The 26531-nt window shown below is 44.6% G+C and overlaps 1 protein-coding gene and 1 long non-coding RNA gene across 4 annotated transcripts in view; one reads left to right on the forward strand and one right to left on the reverse strand.

Annotated features, from left to right (window-relative positions):
- Positions 1 to 21162, forward strand: part of CBFA2T2 (CBFA2/RUNX1 partner transcriptional co-repressor 2) — a 91810-nt gene extending 70648 nt beyond the window's left edge. For 2 of the 3 annotated variants that reach the window (XM_039498398.1, XM_039498400.1), the window contains exons 3-11: positions 1190 to 1431; positions 3331 to 3420; positions 4395 to 4576; positions 5392 to 5645; positions 6325 to 6410; positions 8838 to 9033; positions 11241 to 11309; positions 12572 to 12762; positions 17859 to 21162. In XM_039498398.1, coding sequence (XP_039354332.1) covers positions 1190 to 1431; positions 3331 to 3420; positions 4395 to 4576; positions 5392 to 5645; positions 6325 to 6410; positions 8838 to 9033; positions 11241 to 11309; positions 12572 to 12762; positions 17859 to 18149 — 1601 coding nt within the window. In that variant the 3' untranslated portion in view covers positions 18150 to 21162. The remainder of the gene's footprint in view (positions 1 to 1189; positions 1432 to 3330; positions 3421 to 4394; positions 4577 to 5391; positions 5646 to 6324; positions 6411 to 8837; positions 9034 to 11240; positions 11310 to 12571; positions 12763 to 17858) is intronic. The other variant, XM_039498399.1, reaches the window with a different exon arrangement.
- LOC120380582 lies at positions 3223 to 10104 on the reverse strand. Its single transcript, XR_005587816.1, has 3 exons — positions 9934 to 10104; positions 6201 to 6419; positions 3223 to 3475 (listed from the first exon to the last, which is right to left on the reverse strand). It is a non-coding gene; the product is annotated as an uncharacterized LOC120380582 (long non-coding RNA).
- Positions 21163 to 26531: the final 5369 nt, after the last annotated feature.

The following is a 26531-nucleotide window of genomic DNA, read 5'->3' on the forward strand; positions in this document are numbered from 1 at the left end:
TTTAAACGTTTCCCAGACAGGACCTTAGATTGCACAAGAACTGTTATCGGGATCTGAACAATTTTTCAAATCCCTCCCGAAGCTCCTAAACATCAGCAACTTAGTCTAATTTAGTCAGAAAGCACGTTGAAATAGACTAACAAGGTCACCAACATTATCGGATCAAAAACAGCAGACACTTGCAAAACTGAGGCAGATGTAAATTCCCTGGGGTGTAGCATGGCCCTGATCCTGCAGCGGGATCCACCTGGATGGACCTTTACACTACAGCAAAGGCCTCTTGATGTCAGCAGTGGTGCATGTGGGTGCAAACATCTGTGCTGTCAGATGCTTGGCAGGACTCAGGACTAAGTGAACAAAATTGATTTACCTTGAATTTGTCAATTTTTAAGGCCAGAAAGGACCATTGCAATCATTTAATGCAGGCCACAGAATGTCACCCAGAAATTCTGGTGTGCAGCCCATAATTTCTGGGTGAGTTAAAGCATATCTAAGCCTGTGAGCTATATGTGAGACACTATTCTGCCTTACACTGTTAAACTTTATGAAGCTCAGCTCCCCGAGAGCTATCACAACCATAGGTATTTATTTAGAAAGCATTTCTTTTTAACCCTAATGGTTAGTAATTATTTCATGTCTTTGGAAGTTAAGCTAGGCCTTGGGAGTCTATTAGAGTCCATGCTCTTAATTTCAATAGGATTCAGATGAGAAAAACATTTTAAAAAACAGCTGACCGGTAGGTTTAAAAAAGAAACTATGGACAGCTGATCTGGCCTGCAAACTGCTACAGCTGGTCTACAAGAGGCTGAATATTTAAACTTCCGTATTGGAACAGAGCCAGAAGTGGAAAGGTTAGAGTGCTGAAAAGTAATGGGTATAAATGCCATTCAACAAAGCTGTGCCTGCATCCTTGTGTTTGAGTACATCAACGGGAAATGTCCTGTGTTTTCATGAGCACTTAGAGAAACAGGTACAGGAGTGGAGGAAATAGACCCATTGTGTCCATTTTAACATTGTATTTTTGCTTTAACCCACAATTCTGGGGTGCTCTGCTCTGTTTCTAGTCAGTTTTATTTTCTGAGTCTCTCGAACTGGCATGGAATTGTTGTGTGCCCCTTTTGGGTATTTCTACAACATGTTGCAGCAGTGGTCACTAGTGCTTACATTTTGGTTTGGCTCTGCATTTCAGTGCCCAATGGGATTAACCATTCTCCCCCCACGCTGAATGGGGCACCCTCTCCACCCCAAAGATTCAGCAATGGTCCTGCCTCGTCATCTTCATCCTCACTGACCAATCAGCAACTCCCAGCAACCTGTGGGGCCCGGCAGCTCAGCAAACTCAAGCGCTTCCTTACCACCCTTCAGCAGTTTGGCAATGACATTTCACCAGAGATCGGGGAGAAGGTCCGGACCCTCGTCCTAGCACTAGTGGTAAGCACTATCAAATGGAGTCCTGGAAGCCGCTCAAACCCAAAGCCTCTCAAATGGCCATTGGAGCTTTTCTGGTGGGCCAGAGCTCTGCTAGTGATGGGAATCTAGCAGCCAATGTGTATATATTGCACAACACTATGCATTTGTGGCTTATGGGAAAGCTATTTACCAAGTTTACTAAACTTTTTATAATGTTTACCCTGTCTCATAACTCTTCTGTTTTTCATCATCTTCATTTGGCTTCAATAAGCTGTGGAATCTCATCTGTATTTCTCTTCAGCTACTAGCTGGACACCACTAAGCTCCATGAAATCCAGAGGGGTTTGGGCTAAAATTCCTATCATACAAATCACAGGCCTGGTGTGTGTTTTATTCTAACTGAAAGTAGAGTAGCAGGTCTGATTTTTTTTTTTTCAAAACAGTAATTTCCTATGATGTAAATCATCTGCTAAAGGGTCCCGAACGTACTCTCCTCAGCGTCCTCTTGCAAATAGAGCTTCCTTGAAACTGAGAAGTGCATGTTATTTTTTGCTAGATAAACAGTCTCCTGCTTGTGTCGTCTTGTAACCCTCTGGAACACAAAGAATTCCTAATTTTCCTGACTCTGGCTGCTGATGAAGTTTGCTCTAATCTGCTTCCAAATGAAGGAAATGCCAGTTTGACACACCATTTGTTAAATACTGTCATGGCTTCAGTGTGGTCAAACTTAATATTTCCTTGCTGCATGAGGCAATGCGGTCTAAAGGAATGTGCAGAAGGGAGAGAGTCAGGAACTCACAAGTTCAGGCTCTGCCACTGACTTGCTGTGTGGCCTTGGGGAAAACCGATAATTCTTTGTTGCTGCTTCGTGGGCGGGGCTGTGGTGAGAATGGATTGATGTTTGGTGCGGTGCTCTGAAAAAGTGGTGGTGTAAGTGCTATGTTTGATCTATACAGGCCACCATGGTATTTTCTGTAACTGTTCAGTATGTGGCTGAGTGGTTGAATGCATATGCTCCTAAAGATAAGGAAAAAGATCTCTGGCAAATCCTGGGGTCCTCTGGCTACCACTGTACAGGGATAGCGGCTGTAAATTCACTGATTCAGTCACTATTTTAGAAAAAGGTAAATTCTAAGCCTCCAGTGAGCAGAGAGCCTCATGACACGCAAAATGTTTCTGATGGGATACGTAGCAGAACACATGATATGTATTAATGACTATTTGCTCTTAATGCCAGGTTTGGGCTGCTCCGCATAATTTAATTAGATACACTAGGAGAGCAAATGAAAATAGTGCTAAACTCTCGTAAGTGTTGAAAATTAGCCTTAGCAAATGAAGGCTGAACTTTCAGTGTCCTTCCTGTTCACGTATGTGCATGTACTTGCATGCACTATACAAATTTGTCAACACCTGTGCAGACTCTTTCAGTGGTCTTAACACCTGCGTAAGTATTAGAATACGGTGCTGGTGCAAAACCCATGGCTTGCTCGATACTCACCTGCGTGTGCATTAGGATTAGTATTTGTGCAAGTGTTAGAAATGATTATAGTGCATGCAGGCTTTTTTACCTACAGAGTAGAAGGGATGGTACCCAATCAGTGTTTCCAACCAATTATTTAAAGCCACGTTTGAAATCACTATGGTGCTTCCACAGAACTCAAGCAATTTCTGTTGTATTTTGGGTTGTGGAGTACGTTTCGTGGATTTGGGAAGTCTTTCAGTCATCCTCTGCAGCAATGGACTGGTAGGCCAGTTAGGAGATAAGGTGCTGCTGACTAAAATCTGGTGCAAACATTATTGATCCCACATGCCAAATGGAAAGGCTAACTTCAAGTTTCATTGGATTCCTTCTTCACACGGAATTTATTTTAAGGATTAAACTATGCAGAAGATGGAGTTTCATTTTGCTTCTTTTTACAGAACTCTACAGTGACAATTGAGGAATTTCACTGCAAGCTCCAAGAGGCCACCAACTTCCCTCTTCGTCCCTTTGTGATTCCATTTCTGAAGGTGATGGTGAAACTGCAGGGTCTCGCTAACGTGTTGTTTGGCAGCACTGCAATTGCTGGGAACCAGTAAACAGGAAACTCATCAGAGCAATTACACTTACAGTTGCAGGAAGACAGACCACAATATACAGTCATGTTGACCTAATATGACCAGCTCAGAGGGAAAGTGTGACTTTGTCATGGACATCATTAAAGATCCTGTATTGTCCATTTCCCCTGGGCTGATTGCATCTGAAGGAGATGACTGAATTTCCTGACACGTTTCTTAGCATAATCTCATTTTTCCACACATTCTCTTTAACTCCAAGTATCACAATTTATTTCTTGTTTACTCCATAACTAATTTCAGCAGACCAGCTGGGCATGTATTGAACAGAGGAAATACAAGTACTTAGGGAAGGGAGTTTCTGAGGTTTCAGAGAAATTATGCACTCCACCAAAACAAATCAGTAATTGATATGTAATGTTGAATGCTGTCATCTTTTCATCAGAGATGCACTAAAGGCATAAAACGTATGTTCTAAATGTTTGTTTATACAGCAATCTGGGATAGCCCTAACAGCATATTAAGGCCTATCCTGTCTATTTGTTGCCAGAAAAATAAAACAGAACTAAATTCAGCAGTGATCTAATCAGGCCTTGCTTTCAGCTTTGCAAGGCCCTGAAATAGTCAAGGTGCTGGAATCACAAGGAAGGTTATTGTGTAACGTTTTGTTTCCTAAAGCAACTCGTTTCAGGCCCTCGCTACTTCTCGAGAGAACAGTTTTTTCACATACGCACATGTCACATATACAAACATCATACAGTGCCTTTTTAACGCACAGCAAGGCTATAGCACAGGCACTGTTAATTTTAAACTGTGGATGCTAGTCGTGCCATTTTGACAGATAATTGGAGTCAAGTAGACAGATGGAATCGACACTGCTGTCAGACTTTACAAACCAAAGCTGCAATGAAGTGCAACCTGTTTTCCAGGCCAACCTTCCCTTGCTGCAGAGGGAGCTGCTGCACTGCGCCCGGGCTGCCAAGCAAACGCCTTCCCAGTACCTGGCCCAGCATGAGCACATCCTGCTGAACACAAACACCACGTCCCCAGCCGACTCCTCTGAGCTGCTGATGGAGGTGAATGGAAATGGGAAGAGACATAGTCCAGACAGGTAAAGGGAGCTGCATGTTCAATTCAGTTGTTAAGTAGTGGCCCTGGTCCTGGAGCAGTTAAGTCAAAGTGAAATCTAATGCCGCGGGAGGATGTTGTTCTTGCCCTCTGTTAAGCCATATGGCCTGGTCAAACTCTCATTCACAGTTAATGACACCTCTAATTCACTCTCACTTCTGTGTCCAACGTGGCTCCATAAAAATACTCCAAGAGAATGGTGTGCTTGTGAGGACGCTGCGCCAGACTTCACAGGGTTTTCTTCAGGCACTGATACGCTATCAAGCAGTCTGCCTGAGAGCCTCGCTGGCTAGAAGCTAGCATGTCATCTTCAGTCTGGCCTAAAATGCAAGAGGTGGCTGTTCCCCGAGGCTTTCCCTGGGGGAGTGGAGTGCGTAGGGAACAGGAGGCTGTTCTGGGGGAGATACGGAGGGGCAGGGACGGGTGTGTTTTGGAAGTCTATTTTAAGCTTTGCTGATTGTATTTTGGATAAAGTTTTGTGTATAATTACATAGGATGGGCCTTGAGTTTAGAGAAGAGCAACTGGAAATAATTTAAATTAACATCCTCTCGGCTCGCTCTCTCTCTCTTCCCTCCCCCCCCCCCCCCCCAATGGCAGTGTGTCCTGTAGTTGTGGTTTGGGTTTTTTCAAATGTAATACATTTGTTTTGCCTTCCCAGCTTGTTCCTACTAAGTGCTGCTGCCCAGAGTCCTGGTCTGAAATCTGTTTCTCTCTCTGGACAGCTGGGTTCATCTCTTTCCCTTTCTAAATATGTTCTTAGAGCTGACAGAAATTCACCTCTTTTGGCTTCTTTGCAGAAGAGAAGAAAATAGTTTTGAGAGAGACCCGCTCCCGTCGGAGCCGCCGGCCAAGAGAGTGTGCACCATTAGTCCAGCTCCGCGGCACAGCCCTGCCCTGGCTCTCCCCCTCATGAATCCTGCTGGGCAGTTCCATCCAACCCCACCTCCACTCCAGCACTACACCTTGGAAGACATCGCAACTTCCCACCTGTACAGAGACCCCAACAAGCTCTTGGAACAGAGGGATATGCGCGACAGACATAGCAATCTCAGTAAGAAAGCCGTGGCCCCATCATCTTGCCAAATCTGTCATACTAGCATTCCTATGGAATGGTCCAGTACACAGCTGGGCAGCATACTGAGGAGATCTGCCAATAAAATGCACATTGCCGGAAATCGTTTTCTATAGGCAGATGAACCTGTGGGGGGCGGGGCAGCTGTATCTAAACAACCAGTTGCAGGAGCGCTTTAGAATACCGCGTAAGTGGAGCTATCTGCTGTCGTCTGAGTGGTCCCTCTTACTGTAGGCAATACAGGGTACGTCCTGCACTGCAATGGGGAGTGTGCCTCCCAGCATGGATCGACAGACTCTGCGCAAGCTACCGCACTGAAGTAGCAGTGTTTACATTGTAGCTTGGGCTAGCCACCAAAGCTTACCCCAGAAGGTCTGGTGGGCTTGGACTCAGGTGACTAGCTGCAGTGTAGCCATGTTCTCAGAGCCCAGTTTCATAGGAAGTACATGCCTTTGGGATTAAAGGGAAAAAATACTTGCTCAAATCAAGGTTTTTCTCTTTTCCACGCCACTGCTCTTCACTATTGAAACATACATTTGTTTCAGTTTAACAAGCCTTATTTGTTATCTGCTGGCTGGAGCTACCAGACCACAATTTGTAAAGTCTAATGGAAGAAATCATCCTGTCCGGTCCTAATTTTGGGTGTAATTCTTAACAGGTTTAAATGGAGGCTATCAGGATGAGCTCGTGGACCATCGCTTAACAGAGAGAGAGTGGGCTGATGAGTGGAAGCATCTCGATCACGTAAGGAACCTAAAAAAAAAAAAAATCCTTTGAGGACCCAGCAACCAAACCGCCAGCTGCTTCATTTTACATGACTGGGTCATAGGTGGTGCCAAATCAGCATTTTCTGAGTGGCCTGGTTTAGTGTGCACTAAAAACGTTTTAAAACTGCTGCCGAATTTTCCATAACAAGTCTATGATCTCCTGTGATAATCTGGGTTTTGGCTAAAACAGAGTAAATGTCTTTGTGCTGTGAAGGCAGTCGGAAGGGCGCAGAGCATCCTGCAGGTAAGGAAACCGCAGGAGACAATATATTTTCATGGAAACTGCAGTGTAATGTAAAGACATTGTAATTGCTATTGCTAGTTGAAGAAGAACAAAGACTTTTTTTTTTTGCTGCTGTTGATAATGCAATGTTAAGTAGAGCGGGGGCATTGCTATCTTCTTGGGTGTGTTTGGAAACGAAGGGCTGCTTGTGACATGGACAGGTGGCACAAAGTTGTGTCTTTGTGACAAATGCCATCTTGCTTGGCACTGTGGGGATTGAACATGGGACCTTCAGAGCTACTGCAGCTTGAACAAAAGTTCGGTAGCTGAGTCTGTAACAGACCCATACCCTCTGTGGGTCAGGCACAGGGGAATCTGTAACATACATTCACCTAGGGCTTACACCTGCATTTTGCAGGCACAAATGTCTGTGAAAACGTGTTTATGACCTTTAAATAAGCTAATGCCTCTGAGCTCAATTAGTAACCATGGCACCTGCGAAACCAATTGGACGCAGTGCTACCGCTTGCATGCATGTACGGGTACAAGACTATTTCGAGGCTACGTACAAATATTAGCATTTGAACAGGTGTTTTCATCTACAAAGTGCTGACCAAATTGAGTGATAATTTTGCATGTGCACAAGTGGAGGCTGGACAGAGGCCTGGCTGGAAGTTTACCCCAAAATACTGTTCATTCTTCTGATACTAATCCTGGATTCTGGGACTCCGTGAAGTCAACCAAAACTACTAAAGGCTTTTCAAATTGATCCTTGCATATAACATAATTGTGATAAAATTGTGTTGTGAGAGGAGAGATGATATCAAAGTTAAAGCATTTCCTAAATCCTGCATGGCTGGGATATGGCTAGTTACTGACAACAGGGATCGTAGAAATCCATTTGCTGCAGAAAAATGCATAATTTGCGTTTTTACAGAGAATCTTTAGCTTTTACATTTTGTGAAAAAATAAAAACATATATTAACTATTCACTACATTTTACTGAAAGTACCAGTGTCACTTATTCCAGAAGTTCTCAAACTGGGGGTATGCCCATTGGGGGGGAGTGGGGCATGGAATGTATTCTGGGGCAGTGTGAGAAGCTGCTGGTAGCCGGAGAGCAATTCTGTTAATTTATTTTATTATAATGATTGATGACGCTTGTAGGTTTCGAACTTGCTTAAAAATTCTAAATAAAACATTGTGTTCAACTGATAACTTATGTATTGTAGTTAGGGAGACTAAAGTTCAGTGTTTCATTTTAATCAGAAAAACGTGGATTTTTATTTATTTATTTTTTTATCAGAGAACTTCACAGTTTTTTATCATGGGAAAACTAGGATCCCTGCTGACAACTGTCTTTTTCCCTAAGGCAAAGTCAATCTAACGGGCTGATGGAGAATCACTGGGTGCACACTGCATTCCCCTCTGTTTTCTGTGCAGCTCCAGATGATGGGAGTTGCATAGAAATTTAGACTACAGTATGCTCTCTGTTAACCTTTTCAGGAAGAGTTTTAGAAATATTAAGAGTGTCAGATTTCAGCCCTCTTTCACATGGCTGATGTGAAATAGCCAAAAATTTTGTTGAAATTTCACTTCTGTAAATCAGTGACTTGATTAGAGCTGCAGACCAATAAAGGGAAATTTCTCACTAATTCTGTCCCACACTGTTTCAAAATGGGGCTCTCCACCAAATGTCAGGGGAATGAATAAAAGCTATTTTTGAACAGTAATTGTGTGAGAGTAGCTGATATTATTTCTTTTTTCCTGGGTGTCTGAGCATATTAAATACCTTCCAGTGGTTGAAATTATGCCGATAATTGGTCTAAACAGGGACAGGTCCCTAGTCTCATCTGTAGATATATAGTAAAGAATAAGGAGTCAAATAGGAACCTGCTATCATGGATCTGATAATGCTTATGCAGGACTCATTTGAATAATACTTTAACAAGAAAAATCTCAGCGGTTGAGAGAATGTTCTGCTTTATTTCACCGGGACTTTGAATGTCTCTGATTTCCCCATTGCATTCAAATGATTCTGCGTTCTTTGGTCTACGTAAGCAGGCTGGGCCTGTTGTTGGGAAGTACCCTCTCAATGTGGCATCTTCCACTGCTCTAGAGAATGCCAAAGAAACAGGCTTCGGTAACCAGTTCTGAAAATGCACCTTTCCCCCCCAACAGGCTTTGAATTGCATCATGGAAATGGTGGAGAAGACTAGGCGCTCCATGGCTGTTCTGCGGCGCTGTCAGGAGGCTGACCGGGAGGAGCTCAACTACTGGAAGAGGCGGTGCAGCGAGAGTGCAGAGACAAGGAAGGGAGGGAGTGAATTCATCTCGAGGCAGCACAGTCCTGGGAGCTCTGACTCCATCAGCAGTGGTAAGAGAGGGAGCCAGCTGCTGCCACGTTGTTGCAAGGCAGCTTACTTGAGGCTGTGGTTCCACAGCAGCGTCCTCCAGATTTGGGGGAGACTTAAACCTAGAGGCTTAGAAACAGGGCCCTTTGGTTCATCTAATGTATCAGATCTAAAAGCAGCGGAATGTGAAATGTTTCTTGGCAACATCTGGTTGGATCAAGTGCTCTGAAATGTACATGATCAGTGAGTGACTGGAGGACGAATAAGTTGTTCGTACGCTCTGAGACTGAAAGGGTTTCTCCAGATTAGCCGTTGCCCTACTTTGAGAGTATCATATAGATCTGAAACTTGAAAACCAAGCTGACGTTGAGTTTCAGGTGCACCCCAAAAATAGTGAATGCTCTTTTTAAAAAAATGTTATTGGAAGCATGGTGAACTTGTAGCTGCCTGTAGTTCTGAAATGACTTGAGCAGCTTCCCCCAAACTTTGCAAAAATTAAAATTTCTCTATAGAAGTTTCTCTTTGGAAATATTTTGGGGGGAAGAGGACCGAGAATAGAGTGTAGAATGGTTACAGCCATAATTATAAAATCAGTACTAATTGGCACCATGATATCTCTGAAGGTGCCAAGGAACTGTAGGCTTTGGTTTAGAAGCAGGTTTTCATTAGAAAGAAATCATTGTCATTCAATCCGTTTAAAGTCATGAAGAAGGTATGCCCTATGGATGGCCCCTCTTAATATATTGGAAGTACAGTCTTTAATGGTATGCCAGGAATTATTATTCTGCTCTGCTCTACTCTACCCTTAAAAATAGCACTGTGGAGTTCTGTTTGTCACTCAAATTCCAGATCACAGGCACTTAAATTACAAGTAAAAACATGTTGCTTTTTGTTTTCTCTACCTGCCTGCCCTACGGATTTACCTGGGGCTCTGAGAGTCAAGCTGGACTCATTCATTCATTTCTTTGCCATAGGTAATAAAGAAGCTGCAGGACAAATGATTCCCTCAGGGACACCTGTGCAGCCCTTTTGCCTTCAGTTGAATTTTTACAGGTTTAACCAACTAGAACCTAGCAAATAATTCTGTTGACCTCACAAAAGAGACAGAACCCAGCTCCCTGTCTTATCGATGTTGATTCTAATGGAGCAGCAAAGTGGTAAAAAGTCACTGGAGTCAGCAGATGGTAATGAATACACGCAGGGAGCAGATCTGTTCAGTACAGGGAGTACCATTGAACGTAGTTGCTTCTCAGAACACAACAGCCTTTTAAAGCTGCTCAGGACTAAGGTAGTAGCTACAGCACCAAGGTGTTAAAAATGACTTAAAAGAGCAGGAATCTTGTTGAGTTCTCCCTTAACAGGATGTAATATCAAGGACTGTAATACCAGTGTTTTTAAGCTAGAGGGTGCAGTTAGATCAAAAACCTCAAAGTCAGTGAAATAGCTGTGTGTACATTGCAGAGTTTTGTACACACAGAACAACAAACTCTGATATTTCTGCCTCTTCCATTACCCTTTGACTTAGTTTAGTTTAATTTTTCTGAAGTCATGTGAACCTTTAGAAAAACATTTTAAAAAAAATACCAGAAAGGATTGTGTGTAAAAGCCATACTACTGGATTTCTAAAACCTTTCCAATGGAAATATATTTTAAATGGCTGAGATCACATGATACCAAATAGAGATACCGTTTACCAGCATCTGTCACATTTGATCTCACTGAGCTTGTATAGTATTGGGCGTGTTGTCTGTACACCTACAGCTTTAAGAGATGCACAGTTTGTATTTCATTTTTAGTCTGTGAGTTGCCTTTGGGATCTTTGAAAATGAAAAGTGCTGTATTTAATGTAATACATGGTTAGTATAGATTGATCTTCACAATCATTGCACATAGCAGATGTTTGATGAGGTATATTTATAAATATAGTCTGTGATGATTATAAAGTATCAGAAGATGGAAGTGGATTACACTGTGCAATAAATCATGCAGGACACTAATTAAAAGTTCATTTATCATCTTGCCATTTGATGAATGGTCTTAGCTGCAGAAATCACTTGCTTGGGTTTTAGCTATTAAGCCTATCATGGTCCCTTGGTGCTTTAGCTAGGTTTATAGACACTGGCTGCAGGTTCTCATAGCTTTCCTGCAGGGTTTGGAATGGCTGTTTAAGCAAAATAATTCAGGGAGAGGAGACACTGCTGATCCGTCAGTGCATTCCTTGTTTCCACAGATTCCCAGCGGGACTTCAGCAGCAGGTCGGGGACAGGCTATGTTACTGAAGAGATATGGAAGAAAGCTGGTAAGTATTTGTAGATGGTCACTTGATAGAGTTACCACAAGCTTAAGATAAATGCAGATGGGACACAGGGCCAGATGCAAAGTCATGCTTGTAAAAAGCATCTTGAATGTGCTGTTCCTTCCCTGGCTGGCTGGTTATATGCTGACCTAGATTTGCAAAGATGCATGCACCTGAGCTGAGCGCACACTTGATGTGTGTGCGCAGTTTGGGAGTTTGTGTGCTACATTCAGTGCATGCCGAGCCCATAAGTATACATGCCTGGGGAGACAAGTTTGGGAAGCTGTTGGAGACGCACTTGGGAAAACGTAGGTCTGAACTTGATCTGCCCAACGGCCGAGTGTAGAGGTTTGGAGTTAATACATTAGGGAAACAAATCCCAACGCAACCCAGCACCATTTCATCTAAACTAAGATGGGTCCCTCCGTTTCTTGAGCCTTCAATCTGGTGTTTTTAGCCTCTTTTTTGTTTGTTTGTTTGTTTTTGCTTACTGTTGACCTACTCCTGCCTGGATTTCCAATACTCTTGGTTTTCAGTGGCTACAAGTTGATAGGATAATGACCAGAAGCCGTTGGCATCAGGGCTGTGTAGAACCAGATGGTGGATTTAGACTGGTTGCCAGTAGGTAGGCTTATCCTAGTAAGCATCATGGCAATTGGCACTAAGTAGGCACCCTTGTTGTCGGCCTCAGCAGAGTGGCCATGGATTGACTTTCCTGTGGCTACTGGACTCCCCTCTCTCCCTAGAGGTTGTCTCTTCAGCTCAGGGGTGAGGTTCATTGGCATGAGCAGTGTTCTTATCTGCTTATTGTCTCTTTAGTGCAGGGGTAGGCAACCTATGGCACGTGCACCGAAGGCGGCACGCGAGCTGATTTTCAGTGGCACTCACACTGCCTGGGTCCTGGCCACCAGTCCGGGGGGCTCTGCATTTTAATTTAATTTTAAATGAAGCTTCTTACACATTTTAAAAACCTTATTTACTTCACATACAACAATAGTTTAATTATATATTATAGACTTATAGAAAGAGACCTTCTGAAAACATTAAAATGTATTACCGGCACGCCAAACCTTAAATCAGAGTGAATAAATGTTGACTCGGCACAGCACTTCTGAAAGGTTGCCAACCCCTACTTTAGTGTATCCACCCTAACATTGAATAGTGCTGCCCAAGGGGGATTTTCCTTCCCAGTCTCACTCAGTCATCTTTGTTCGAGGCTTGTTTTGCCTGCGAGGCTGGTTGATGAGGCTGTTGTTTCCTTCCAGAAGAAGCCGTGAATGAGGTGAAGCGCCAGGCCATGTCTGAGGTGCAGAAAGCTGTGGCTGAGGCAGAGCAGAAGGCATTTGAAATGATTGCATCCGAGAGGGCCCGCATGGAACAAACCATTGCAGACGCAAAGCGCCAAGCTACTGAGGATGCCTTCCTCGTAATCAATGAGCAGGAAGAGTCTACAGAGGTAAGAACCCAGCGCCGTATCCCTGCAGTCTGGGCTGGGAGAACGAAGGGCAGTGTTCTAGGGTGAGATATGGTGCCCAGTTCGCATTGACTTGCAATGGGCATTGGGCTCTAAACTCCCGTTTTGTTTCTTTGACAGCAGGATCAATTTAGAAATGATTCCATTGGGCATGCTGTGAAACCTGTGTAAGAGGCTACCTCGTGTACATGAAAATAGTGTTGAAGGGCCAGTGTGTATGGGGATCCTGACTCGGAGCAGCGCCACAGTAGCTACACCAGATTTATCGCAGTACAAGAGGAAAATCAGAGCTGCTGGATACAGTTCTGTTCCACTTTCCTCTGAGTACAGCCGCTCTTTAGCAACTGGTTTTGTAGCAGGCCCTGGAGAGATTTTTTAAAAAGTTACCTTGTTTTTCTTAATGACTTTAAAAGAATAATCATTAATACCTAGCTCTTATCTAGTGTTTTTCATCCGTAGTTCTCAAAGCACTTCATAAAGGAGATCACGATCGTTACTAGGTGACCAGATGTTCCAATATTATCGGGACCATCCTGATATTAGGGGCTTTGTCTTATATAGGCAACTATCTCAACCCCCCCGTCCCTAATTTTTCATACTATCTGGTCATCTTAATCTTTATCCCTATTTTACAGATGGGGAAACTAAAGCACTGAGAGGGGAAGTGGCTTGTCCATTGTAACTCAGCAGACTAGTGGCGGAGCCAGGAATAGAACCCATATCTCCTGAGTCCCAGCCCTAGTACCCTACCCACTAGGCCACACTGGTGCCCAAAAGACAGTTAACATCCAAGTTTGATTCCTCACTTAATTCCAGATGGGCATTCAGAAACTTACATGGCTCATTATGTAGCAGTCTGTAAGTGTGTGTCAATCTGTCTGTGCAGACCAGCATGGTGAATATTATCTTGGATATTTTGGGGTTTGTGTTGTCTTACAAAACATGTGCTGCATAACAGATTCATTTTGAGATAAACACTTAACTGCACCCCACATATAGCCCCAGTATTTTTCTCATTAGTGAAAACTCGTAAACCTTAGTGGAGCATGAACAATCTTGAGCAGGTCAGTGCAAAATTTTAATTTGATCCTTCCAGGACTAAAAAAACTCACAAAATATGCCCAACAGGGTATTTGCATGTTTTCTAGACAGTGATGTTTGATTCCTTCATAATTAGTGGGCACTGACAGGTAAGGATTGATTTTATGAAAATGAATTATAACCTTCCTCATTGATAATGCCTAACATTATTACAGTGGAAATTCTCTTTATTTACCTTTTCAATTCCCCTCATCTTGAGCAAAGAAAATAGCTTGGTCCATTTTTTTTTCTCACAATGCTTCAATATTAAGATTGAATCTGTTGTAGGGGAATATTTAAGTATAGTGCTAACACTGTTTTCACTGGTCTGTCTCCGTCACTGGCAACAACTCTGCTATCCTCTCCATCATTCAGTGGCTCAGCTTTGGGGTTATCTTGGACTCCTCTCTCTTTCTGGCCTTGTCGCATCCAGGCTCTTGCCAAATGACATTCCACCGTTTCCCCGCTGATGCTGGTTTACTTAACCCTGTCCTTCCCCTTATTAATGGGAAGTGTGTTGTGCATGGTGAGTAAAGTCAGGGGGTTCTGTATGCATCTGTATGGAGCTAATTTAGAGGGGAAACTAATTTAACACATGGAGAAAAAAAGATTGGGAAGGAGAAATCCCAAAGACACTTGGTTTTTTTTTTAAAGAGGAATCTTAAGATTCTCAGCACTAACCTAAGAATATAAGAATGGCCATACTGGGTCAGACCAATGGTCCATGTAGCCCTGTCTCTGACAGTGGCTAGTGCCAGAGCTACAGTGGGAGTGTACAGAATGTGGTAATTTTAGAGAGATCCACTCCTGTTTTCCCCTCCCAGCTTCAGGTAGAGGTTTAGGGTCACTTTTTATGGGGTTGCATCTCTGACCATTTTGGCTAAGAGCCGTTGATATACCTATCTTCCATGAGCTTATCTAGTTCTTTTTTTGAACCCAGTTACGTTTGGTCTTCACAACATCCCCTGGCCATGAGTTCCACAGATTTGTTGTGTGAAAAAGTTCTTCCTCTTGTTAGTATTAAATTTGTTATTAATTTCATTCATCAGGTGACTCCTGGTTTTTGTATTGTGTGAAAGGGTAAATAACACTTCTCTATTCACTTTTTCCACACCATTCAGGATTTTGTAGACCTCTGTCATATCCTCCTTGCCACTTTTCTAGCTCTAAGCTGAACAGCCATAATCTTTTTGTCTCCTTGTGTCAAAGCCGTCCCATACCCTTCATCATCTTTGTTTCCTTTCTCTGAACCTTTTCCAGTTCCCCTATATCCTTTTTGAGATGGGGTGACTGAAACTAGACACACTATTGAAGGTGTGGACACACCATGGATTTTATACAATGGCATTATATTTTGTGTCTTATTTTTCATCCCTTTCCTAATAGTTCCTAACGTTTTGTTAGCCTTTTTGACTTCTCCTATAGCTCTTGTTATTCCAAAGGATCCCAAAGCACGTTGCAAACTCTGGAATGAACATGTGTGTCCGCTAATCTGTCTTTGCTTTTTTCCTACCCTTGTTCGCCCCGCCACAGCTGCATTTCTGGAGCATTGCTGTGTGGGTGTTTGTTTTGGACCTGTAGTTTCTGGGCGAGGGTCTGGTGAGCATATGGAGTTTGTGTTGTTGTGAATTGTGGAGGCCAGCAATAGCCCCCTTGCTCTCATTGTTTGGCGGGTTTGTGTGGTGGTATGACTGTCTGAGCCTGGGAGGGAATGAGAGAGGCAAGGTCGGTGATGTAATAGCTTTTATTGGACCAGCTTCTGGGAGGAAATAGCATTGCCCTCCCCATCTCCTTGTTCAGGGCTCGGGCATCAAGAAACAAGAGTTCCCATTCCAAAGCACAGAAACGCTAGTCTCTCTTGTGATTATGGTGTCTTCCATTGGTGTCGATGGAATATGGCTCCGCATGGGGTGATTATATGGTTTGTGAGGATACTGAGTTAGCAGCCTGAAAGAGTCCTGTTCGGGCAACTCTCCGTAGGGAGGCAAGCCTCACAGATGGCACCAGCCACCTCCATTCTGGGATTGTGCAGAAAATCCTCATGGTCTCACTGAAAAATATTGATGTGGCCCAAACCGGACAAGGTAACTCAGATTCCTCCTCCAGGAATGTCTCAGTAATGTCCAATCTGCTGTGAATAAAGCCATCACTACTTCATGGAGGGTCACACAGTTCTACCAATCGCTGAGCCATGATTGGATGGTACTGCATGTCCAGATCGGACACAGCTGGCTCCAGCCAGTACACAGGCACCCTTCGGGATGAAAGGAGCTATATATTTTACATATTATGACAGGAGACAAAAAGAAATTTAATATAGTTATCTATTTCTTGGCTAAACATCTAAGGGGAGGGTGTAGCAGTCACTAAGCGTTGAAGGATGCTGGTATCAAGGAGCAGGAGGAATTGGTTAGCATGATACAGAAGTTACGAGATAGAATTAAGTAAAGGAATGATTTGTAGGCTAAATATCAGGGCAAACTTTTTGCTAGCGAGATCTGTTTGAGGGATGCAGTGTTCACCCAAGGGAAGTGATGGAAGCACCACCATGTGATACAGTTAAAACTGGATTCCTGAAACGGGATTGGAGCATAGAGCCGCAGGAAAACCCTGAACTGTCCAGCTACTAGATCTTTTTGTCACTAACCTTTTTATCTTCTGTGGAATGCATTATTCTTCAGCCACCACATTAAGAAGCTGTGTCATTATTCCAGGGTATCCTGTAATCCATAAAATATGGTTAGAAGCAAACTGTTTTAGGCAGGAGTGTCAGCAGCTTTCAAGCTGTGACTCAGTTTCTCAGGCTTCACATGCCAGTGGAGTATTTTTCCACATTCTGCTTGATTGACTGCTCTCCTATGGGTGTTGACTCTAGAGCAGTTCCGCTACCAATCAACTGAGTTAGGCTCTTTGCTACAAGCCAGTAAATTATTGCCAGGAGCAAATGGTTTTCGGTGCAGAACTGCTGAGCTGTGAGAGCTGCTAACACGCAGCTTGCCGAGCTTCACAGCAAGAGCGACGTGCCACCAGAGAAACTCTCGGGGCTGCTTCCTTTTCCTGCTCTCTTAGCAGCTTTTTGATGGCATTGCAGAAGCGCGGTGGTTCATGAAATACGTCTTGTGGGGTGGGAGTAAGGGGGTACACGTGGAATCTGGAGAAGGCTGGTTTTTCACAGCAGACGTTGCTCTCCCAGTATGCTTTTGCTAATACACATGTCCAGCTGCAGAAAGCTAATCCTCCAGTTCTGCTTCTGTGACCAACTGCAGTCACAGCTCCCGGTTTTGGCCTTTTTGCCCTTACAAACCAGTCACTAAGCCCGCCAGCTGACACATCCTCCAGAGTCCAGAGAGGCTTTGCTCAGCTTCCAGATTGAGTCTCACCCCCTGGGAACGGTTTCACCTGGCGGATGAGCTTTTAAATTAGCTTTTTCTTTTCCAGATTAGCCCATTGAAACCTCTTGTGCGGATAAGCAGGGTCCCAGGCAAATGTTGACTCTGTAGTAGTGTTGTAATCTCTGTGAAGAGCCCTTGGATAGTAAAATAGAGCTGCTTAAAACAGGAAATGAAAAGAACGTGTAGCAGCACCTGTGCTCTGATTTCCGGGGTGATGTTGCCTGCCCTTGGGGGAGGCTGTCAGTTGGGTACAGTCTGGCAGGTTGTTCTAGTTCTAGCACAGAGGCGTGGTCTGTTCCTGGGCTAGAATGTGTGTGAAATGGCTAGAAGTGGTGGATTTTTTTACATTTTCTTCTGGGACAAAGCAGTGCCTGCAATAGGGTGACCAAACAGCAAGTGTGAAAAATCGGGACGGGGTGGCGGGTAATAGGAGCCTATATAAGAAAAATACCCAAAAATCGGGACTGTCCCTATAAAATTGGGACATCTGGTCACCCTAGCCTGCAAATCCTGCAAATGCCGAGTAAGCCCTGTCTTGCTGCTCTCCAAACTATATAAACGTCCTCTAGAAATATATTTTTAAGTCAAGTGTTTTCTGTCTTGCAGAGCTGTTGGAACTGCGGTCGCAAAGCCAGTGAGACGTGCAGCGGATGCAACATTGCCCGGTACTGTGGCTCTTTCTGCCAGCACAAAGACTGGGAGCGACATCATCGGATCTGCGGACAAGGGTTACACAGCCAGGCCAAGCCGCTTTCCCTGCCAGCAGGGCGATTGGCGGCAGCCGCCGCCAAGCCAGCCGATGGGGTTCCAAGTCCCGCCCTAGAGAAGACCTCTGCAACGACCTCTCGATCCTCTACCCCAGCTTCCGTGACAGCAATAGACACTAATGGACTCTAAATCCAGGATGTTTTACACATTTTCCTGTTTTTAAACCTAAAAAACACTTACGCTCCACAGAAGGTTGTAAAAACTCCACCGGCTACTCTAGAGCCCTGACGCTCCGGCTAATCTTTGTGAGGCTTTTTCCATTTCATTATAATCCATCAGCAGTTGTTAGAACCACATGCCAGCCTTGCCAATGGGAGCTCAGTGCTACTCGCTTTTAAGCCTTGGCACCAGAGAGCACGTCACTTGGACCTTCAGGACTGTGGCCTCTTCTGCTTTGTTTTAATTGAACTTCTTTGGGAAGGAGCTGCCGGGTCCTGCCTTGACATGCACGAGAATCCAGGCAAGCAGCACGCAGTCTCCAAGGATGAAGTGTGGTGGTCTCCTTTCTGCTGAACAGCCTCCCCATACAACTCGCTGCTCCTCCTCTTTCATAAGATACATATTGTTCTTCTTCCCAGATGGCTCTGTACTTGGTAACTCTCTGCAATGAACTGTCCACCTGAACTGATTTTCCTCAGTGGGAGAACTTCTCATTCTCCAGTGTAATGAGAAATAAGCAGTTTCTTGGTTACAGATGTCTGCTTTTCCCCAGGTCTCAGCTGGGTGGTGACTCCCAGGGATTACAGGGGTTGGGCATTCCCTGGAGGAGAGGAGAATTGTGTTCTGTTGAGGAGGGAAGCTAAACAAATCTCCGTGCTGAGAGGGAGCAGTTGATCTTTTTTATATGGCCCATTTTTAATCCTCTCCTCTAACTGGACAGTCAATTGTTTATCAATCAGCTTGGTTAGGAGCCTCCACTCTCCTTGTGTGCTGAATGTTTCAGACCAAATCTCAACCTGTCATCATGGCCCCTTGCCCCAGAGGCTGGGTTGGGTTACTTTGCTGTGCAGGAAAGATTTTTCCACTACATGGAAACTGTTAGTTTTAGATTTGTTGACTTTGTTTTCACCCTGTGAATCTCCTCCACTCGATTGCAATGGATCATTTACAGCCTGTTCTTTCCAAGCATGTTGGCACAACGATTTAAAAAAAAGTTTCCGAATTTTGCAATTAATGTCAATTTTTAAACGTCCAAGCCTAAATGGGATTACCAGAGCTCTGTTGTGTGCCGAACTCTTGGTTCCAGACCTATATTCCATGCAGAGACGGGCAACCCTATCAAAGCACCTGATTGCACTGCTCTAGCTGACAGAATTCACTAGCAGTGCACTTATAAGCCAATGTATATCACCTTGTCCATCATTTAAAGCCTGCTCTAGAGATGACTGCTCAGAAGGGTGCAATCTGGTTGGGTTGTGTTAGTAGGCTGGTTGGGCCTGAAGGCGATGCTCTAATCTGGTCCCGGGGGGAAGATTGGTTTTGGTGCATGAAGAGAAACACAGTTTGCCTAGAAGAACTTATTTTATGAGTCCCTTAAGAGCTTGTTATATGTGCAGCTAATGCAACATGAATCGGCGCATGCTCGCTTTGGGAGTCCCACTGACTTCTCATGCTGCACACGAATAAGGGCTAGAGAGTATTGACCCTTCATTGAAGTTTTGTTTCTGAGACTCTGTTCTTCTGTGATCTTCGGATTGGAGCCAAACAAGACAAATAATTCCTAACTTATATTTGGTCACTTTTTCAAATGCCAGCTGATAATGGAGATGTCATTTACTGTTCCTCGGGCTAGCAATGGGAACAGGTGTGCTGTCGACTGGATGTTGTTGATATGCCATGGTAACAAGAGCAGGTTAGCTCATTGGTTGGGCTGTGGTCCTTGGAAACTCCAGTCTCCAGTAATGAAGTGGTTAACTCGCATGTCTTAAAAGATTTCGCTCACAGGCAAAAATCTTCTCATTGCCGAAATTCCGTATTAAGAATCTCTAGTTTTTGCCCCGTGAGAGATGGTTACTACCACAGTTCGGAGCCTGGACTCAGTCATGCTGTAGACAGCAGGTAGATGAAAGAGCTGCTTCTCTGGTGCAGACTCTTCTGCTTCTGAAAGGAAGAACAGACTGGTCTTGCCGGGTGCAGGGATAATTGTTGGCAGTATTCCTTACTTGTCTGAAGTCCGTCTCCATGGATGTGTGCATACCTGCCTCAGGTACAAGAGCTGGGGCCGTCTCTGGGGGTGAGGCTGTTCCATAGCCATCTGTATTAACCTCAAGGAACAGCTGATGCCTCCTGGAGAATGGAAACCTATTTGCAAACAATTCCTATTCTGTGTAAGGTTCTCATCTCTGTTCTCTTCATTCGCTATTGCTATCAGGATATTTCTGCAGAAACAGCGTCTCAGGTGTGAAATCCCTCCAAAGTCCTGTTTTTCTCTTAAACTGTCAGACCTTTCCAGTGACGATCCAGTACCCATCAGCATTGTACTGCGTTGATAAGGACCAGAGAGAAGCCACAGATTATGTGGTTTTCGTGAAAATATCCTTCGTGATAGAGGATGGGATTCTGCAGTCCTTACTCGGTCAATGCGCCCAGTGGAAGGTTTGATTAAGGACCCTCTTGGTACAGTGGTAACTCTGAAAACTTTTTCAGTTGCCTCCGGTAACTAAATAACATTGCCTCAATGTTTGTAGTATCCTCTGTATTTAGCTACAAATACTGAAGTGATGATACTAGTTAGTTGCCTAAGGGTAATCCCTAAGATCAGACCCCAAAAAGGATGAGAGCAATGCAGTGCTCTAAGGAATTATTTATAAATAGACAGTCTTCCATAGTTTTCACACAACTTCAATGGCTCTCTGTGTATTAAAACAAAAATTAACCCCAGTGTAAATAAATGAAATACTAACAGTCATGATTTAGAATGATTTTTTTAAACATGGAATGATAAATGTGAAATTCTGGTATGGGAAGACTTGTTGGATTGAGTTTTCTATATTTTTTTGTCATTTAATTCTGTAATAGGAATTTGTTACTTAATTCCTGTGCATAACTTATTTAATGTACTGTATAAAGGAACCCAAACTGTTACAGATGTATTTAGTTTGTTCTACTCAAAGTAGTCAATAAAAAGACTATATTCATCTTACCACTCCTCCTTCATCTCGCAAAGGGAATAGCATTTTATCATGATACACGCAACAGGCTTAGATTCCTTGAGGTTTCTGTAGGAACAGTGCCACACTGTCATGATAGTCATGGCTAATAAGGGTTGTCGGACATGAAAGCAATATATCCACTTCAAAACTGAGAAACCAAGGCAGCCATGCCAGTCTTCTGGCACATGCATGGAGACCAAAATGAATCCCCAAAATCAAATACAAATGCAGAATTCCAACCTGAGTCATGCACAGAGGTTTTCTAAAAGTGGTTTAATTTTGGTACTCAGGCCAAGATGTTTATCGCAAGGGATATTCTCTAGGCCCCAAATTCCAGTGAGCTATATACACATACGGTACCAGAATATGAAATCCCCCGCCAGGTTTACTGGCATATTCCACCTGCTGAAGTCTCAGTGTTGAGGGGGAGCAGCTAATATTTAGAGATAAAAATCACTGCTTCAAGCTTGGCACAAATTGGGATTGGTTTCTCTGGGACAAATAACATTTTCAGTCACTTTAGTTTCACAGTCTGACATTTCTCTTGTAAGTAATTAGCAGAAAGCGAGGATTTCTGCTGGGACGGAGGTCGTTACCCAAAAGAAGGGAGTGGCAAGTCACTTCATATCTTGCTGAGCCTCAGTTCCTCACCTTTGACTGCAGTGAGATGCTGCAGAGAGCTTTGCAAAGAGGTGCTTCTTTGGTATGATTCTTGCTTTGGGTGCAAGAGATCCTGGGTTCCAATCCCAGATGAGCCCAGTTAACCATTGGAACAATTTACCAAGGTGTGTGGTGGATTCTCCATCACTTTTTCAATCAAGATTGGATGTTTTTCTAAAAGATCTGCTCTGTGAATTATTTGGGGCTGTTCTCTGGCCTGTGCTATACAGGAGGTCAGTAGATGATCACAATAGTCCCTTCTGGCCTTGGAATCTGTGACTTCTGCTTGTATGTGGCATCTTCTTTTCTCCCACGGTTTGACTGCCTTGTCTATTTAGAATATAAACCCTTGAGGGCAAGGAATGTCTCTTGCTGTGTACGTACAGTGCTTTGCATGCTGGAGCACTGATGTTGGTTGGGATGTCTAGAAGATACTGTAAATAATTACAATAAGTACCTGCATTTCAGAATGGGATGTGGTTGCAAGGTGATGGGACATTTCAGGTAAATAAATCCTTACATTACAGTCTTTTGCAGTCAGAAAACCTGGTCCCCACGGACTACTGCATATGGAGTACATCAGTCCTGAAATGTGATTGTCTCTGGGGTGGAACACGTCCAACAGTGCACACCTAATGATGGCGTGCTGCTGTTTAGGACAGGAAGTGAACAATAACTTCTCTATCTGATATTACAGGAGAGGATTTGGGAGGCCACAATCATCACCTTTGCATGCTCTCCGTCTTGCCACATGTTCCAGCCATGGCGGAGGCTCAGTCTGAAGGAGATTTGGATCGTTGTCTCTGCTGTTCTTACGTGCTGCATAATCCCAGGATTTCAGCCTCCAGGGCTCTGTCGGACAGTTTTTACAAACACTTAATTCATTTGTTTAAATGAAATTCTAAACGTGGAGAAAAACATGCATTTGTATTTGGCAGCCAGTGTTTTACCCTGCTGAGCGGACGGCATTTTAATGCATTATTCACAACGGTAAAATCTTAGACTTTAATTTGCTCTAATCACAGATTCTCAGTGTGAATTTGCATCTATTCTTGGGTTAAGTCTGAATGTTAAGCTGTCACGTTCTCTAGAATGAGTGCAGTGCTCGTTCCTGCTGTAGTCTCGCTCGCTTGCTCTCTCTTTAATTGTGAGGCAACCCAAATTGTCCAAAGAGCAAATAAGCCTGTTCTCCAACAGGAAACCTCTGGCCAGCCTGCTGTACCTCCTCTCACCCTGGCATGTGGTCCGTGACCCATATTTCTTCTATGCATTCAGCAGAAAGGCGCTGACTACTGCTGTGAACAGTTCTTCTGCGAGTCTTGCTCGTGTCCATTCCATGCTAGGTGCGTGTGCACCGTTGCCGGAGATTTTTCCCTTAGTAGTATCCACTGGGCAGGCTCTAGTGCCCTCTGGAGCCATGCGCTTATGCACTGGTATAAGGTGCACTGCTGGCCCTGCAGCATCTCAATTAGTTCTTACCGCCTCTGAGGGTTGCTGGGACACCCCTTCTTCCTTCGGCAGGGCTTCTTCCTAGTGGCTTTTGGACTTTTTCTACGTTTGCAGTTATCATAGTGTAGTGTATAGTTAGTGTAAATAGTTCCTGTCATAGAGGGACTTTGCCCCAGGCACTGGGCATGCCCTGGGCTCTGGGCTTCAAGCCTTGTGCCTCCTGTGGCAAGCCTGTGCCTGTGAATGACCCGCACTCCAGCTGCCATCCCTGGGGCTTAAAGACCAGTTCAGTCTCCTTTACATGTGTGGTCCTTGGTCTCTGCAGACACACCCCAAGGATGACCGGTGCAGTGATGGTTTGGTAAGGTGCCTGCTAGGTGTTGGGTTCACCAACAGTGTGACGTCGTTTGGGACCAGAACTGTGCACTCGCTTACCCCGACCTGCAGAAGGGCTTTATGTGGCTTGAAAGCTGGTCTCTCTCACCATCGGGGGTTGGTCCAATAAAAGACATCACCTCGCCCACCTTGTGTCCCTAATTAGCATAAGCATGTTAGCGAGCCCTGCAATTGTGCACAGCTCTGAATATATGGCCCTAAATAGCTCCTGAGCTGGGCCTGATTGGACCAGCACCCATCTCCCTTCTTAATCCTCAGATCTAGTCAGCATGGTAAAGATTTCCTAGTAGCAATTGTAGTCAGACTATAACAGCCTTTCATCTGGCTTGTATCCTGCCTCCTTTTGACTGGGCCCATAGAAATCCCATTGCAGGTCGTTGTTGGCCTTAGCTCCACCAGCAGGAAAAGGGTGGACCTGTGGTTTGGGCACTGGATTGGGGCACAGGAGTTCTGGGTTCTGTTCCTGACCCTGGGGCCAACTTCCTGGTAACCTAGGGAAATTCACTTAACTGCTCTGTGCCTCAGTGTCCCCACAGAATGGGAAAAATATTGTTTCTTTGGTCTGTCTTGCTTATTTAGATTGTAAGCTCTCTGGGGCAGAAACTGCCTTTGATTGTGTGTGTGGACAGCACCACTCAGGGCATCAAGGGAGTACAGTAAGGATTGTCCAGCAGTCAGGGTGGCAGTGGATGTGGGACACCTGCGTTCAGGTCTGTCACAGTCTTTGTGTATGACTTCTGGGCCTCTGTTCTCCATCTGTACAAGGGGGGTCATTGCACGTCCCTACCTCAAGGGGGTGCTGTGGGGATAAAACCATTAAAGATGCATAGATTATGAGGCCAGAAACGTCCACTGTGGCCCCTAGCCTGACCTCTTGTATAACAGGCCAGAGACCATCCTGAGATCACTCCTGTGCAAGGTGTGCTGTGTCAGCACCTTAGATAGACAATACAAGTAATTCACAATAAGCAGTAAGGACTACGGCTATGGGCCCACCAGCTGTTCTGAGGCAAATATATCATTAGAAATAATGTGTGTAATACGTGTTGAGAGAGCCAGGGTGGCAGTTGGTTCAAACAAGTTCTGCATGTTCATTACCAAGCTGATCTCTTGAGTAATCCCAGAGCTTTAATGATATGTGTTGTGTACGCCATTCGTCAAAGCAGCCGTTCTGCTCTCTGCTTTAACGAGGCTGCCTGCTTTCCAGAGTAAAACCCTGCGGAGTTGAAGTTCTCAAATACAGCAGCTTATGCAGAGGGAAAGTTTTTTAATTTTGGAAAGTACCTGTAATTAATGCAGCCAAGTCACTGCTCCGGCCTCTTGGAGCGCCTTCTATTTGATACGGCACTTCTGCACGTGATTGCAGACAAGATCAACAGCGACTGCCTTGAATTTTCAGCCCTTTCCTTCCCTCCTCTCTGCTCAGAAAGCCGCTAGTGCCCGATTGTTCCCCGGGGGCTCATTCAGCCAAACCTGGAAGGCTCCGCTCTCTTCTGGACAAACAATATACAGCCCTTCCAGTGATCTGCCCCTCGGGGAGACAGGCAGCTAGACAAATGGTGACAATGGTGCCTGAGTTGCTGAAGCAGTGAAGGAGAGAGATGATTGGAGAGGTGCCTGAGTCGGTCACTTCCTCACAGAGTCAGACTAGTGTCAGCGTGAGCTTTTTACTGCCTGCGCACCAGCATAACCAGGTGCTGTCTGAACACTACAGGTCAGGAGACTGGGGGCCATTAGCTGTGGAGAATTGTTTGAATACAGTATGAATTTCACTTTGCCAGTTCAAACCCACCCCCGGCACCCTTAAAGTGCCCCTGCTTGAGAATCCACCCAAACCAACTCCAAACTGTGCCATAGATTGGGATGTAAAATTCTCAGTGGGCACGAGATGGATTAGTTACATATGTTAGCCACTCGGGGAACAGAACCGGTGCCACGTGACAGGAATTCTGGATGTCCACCTGGAACTGTTCACAGGTGACCTGCGGAGGAAGACTCGCTGGCTGAAGAAATGTGCAGATAGTTTTGGATAATGGCTATTTCCAGGACTTTGGCAATTTGTTTACGAGCAATTGTCCAGCAGCAAAGTAGGGGAAGTTCCTGGGATAAATGATTAGTTGTGTATTGTAGCTCTAACAAATCTCAATCTAGATTAGACAGGGTAGAATTGGGGTAAAACTTTAACCCTCAAGGGAGCTGCTGTCTCACATCATCATCAGGGTTTTGTTGTTTCTAATTAATGTTTATCGTGTGCGTGTGACTAGAGATCAGCCAGGCTGGCCCCCACTGTCCCAGGCACTGCATAAGCATAGAGGACAGTCCCTGGCCCAAGGAGCTTACAGTGTAGAGGACAAGACCTAGGAGCTAGATGAGACAGACAAGGGGGTGCAGTGGGCCTCATGGGGCAATAAAATAGGGTGTGAGCAATTCTTAGCTAGGCAGGGCAATGTTCACAGTTCACCCTTGTCTGCTGGGGGTCCACACAGTACTTCAGCAGGGATGGAGTTAATGTTTAATGTGTAACTCTGACACTAGAGGCTGTTCTCATCTCCCAGCTGGGCTCAGAACACAGCTCATACAATGCACCTGGGTTTCCTCACGTGCATTATTGCCCAGCACTGCTGAGGTGACGGGCTGTGGGGCAATCCTGACAGCAAATGTGTCTCCTTCCCTCCATCTAGCACAGGGGTTCTCAGACTTGTGTACTGCTGACCCCTTTCACAAAGCAAGCCTCTTATATATTAAAACACCTTTTTATATATTTAACACCATTATAAATGCCGGAGGTGAAGCGGGGTTTGGGGTGGAGGCTGACAGCTCGCGACCCCCAAGTAATAACCTCGCAACCTCCTGA

This window comes from Mauremys reevesii, linkage group 13 (assembly GCF_016161935.1).
Source record: "Mauremys reevesii isolate NIE-2019 linkage group 13, ASM1616193v1, whole genome shotgun sequence".
NCBI lineage: Eukaryota > Metazoa > Chordata > Testudines > Geoemydidae > Mauremys > Mauremys reevesii.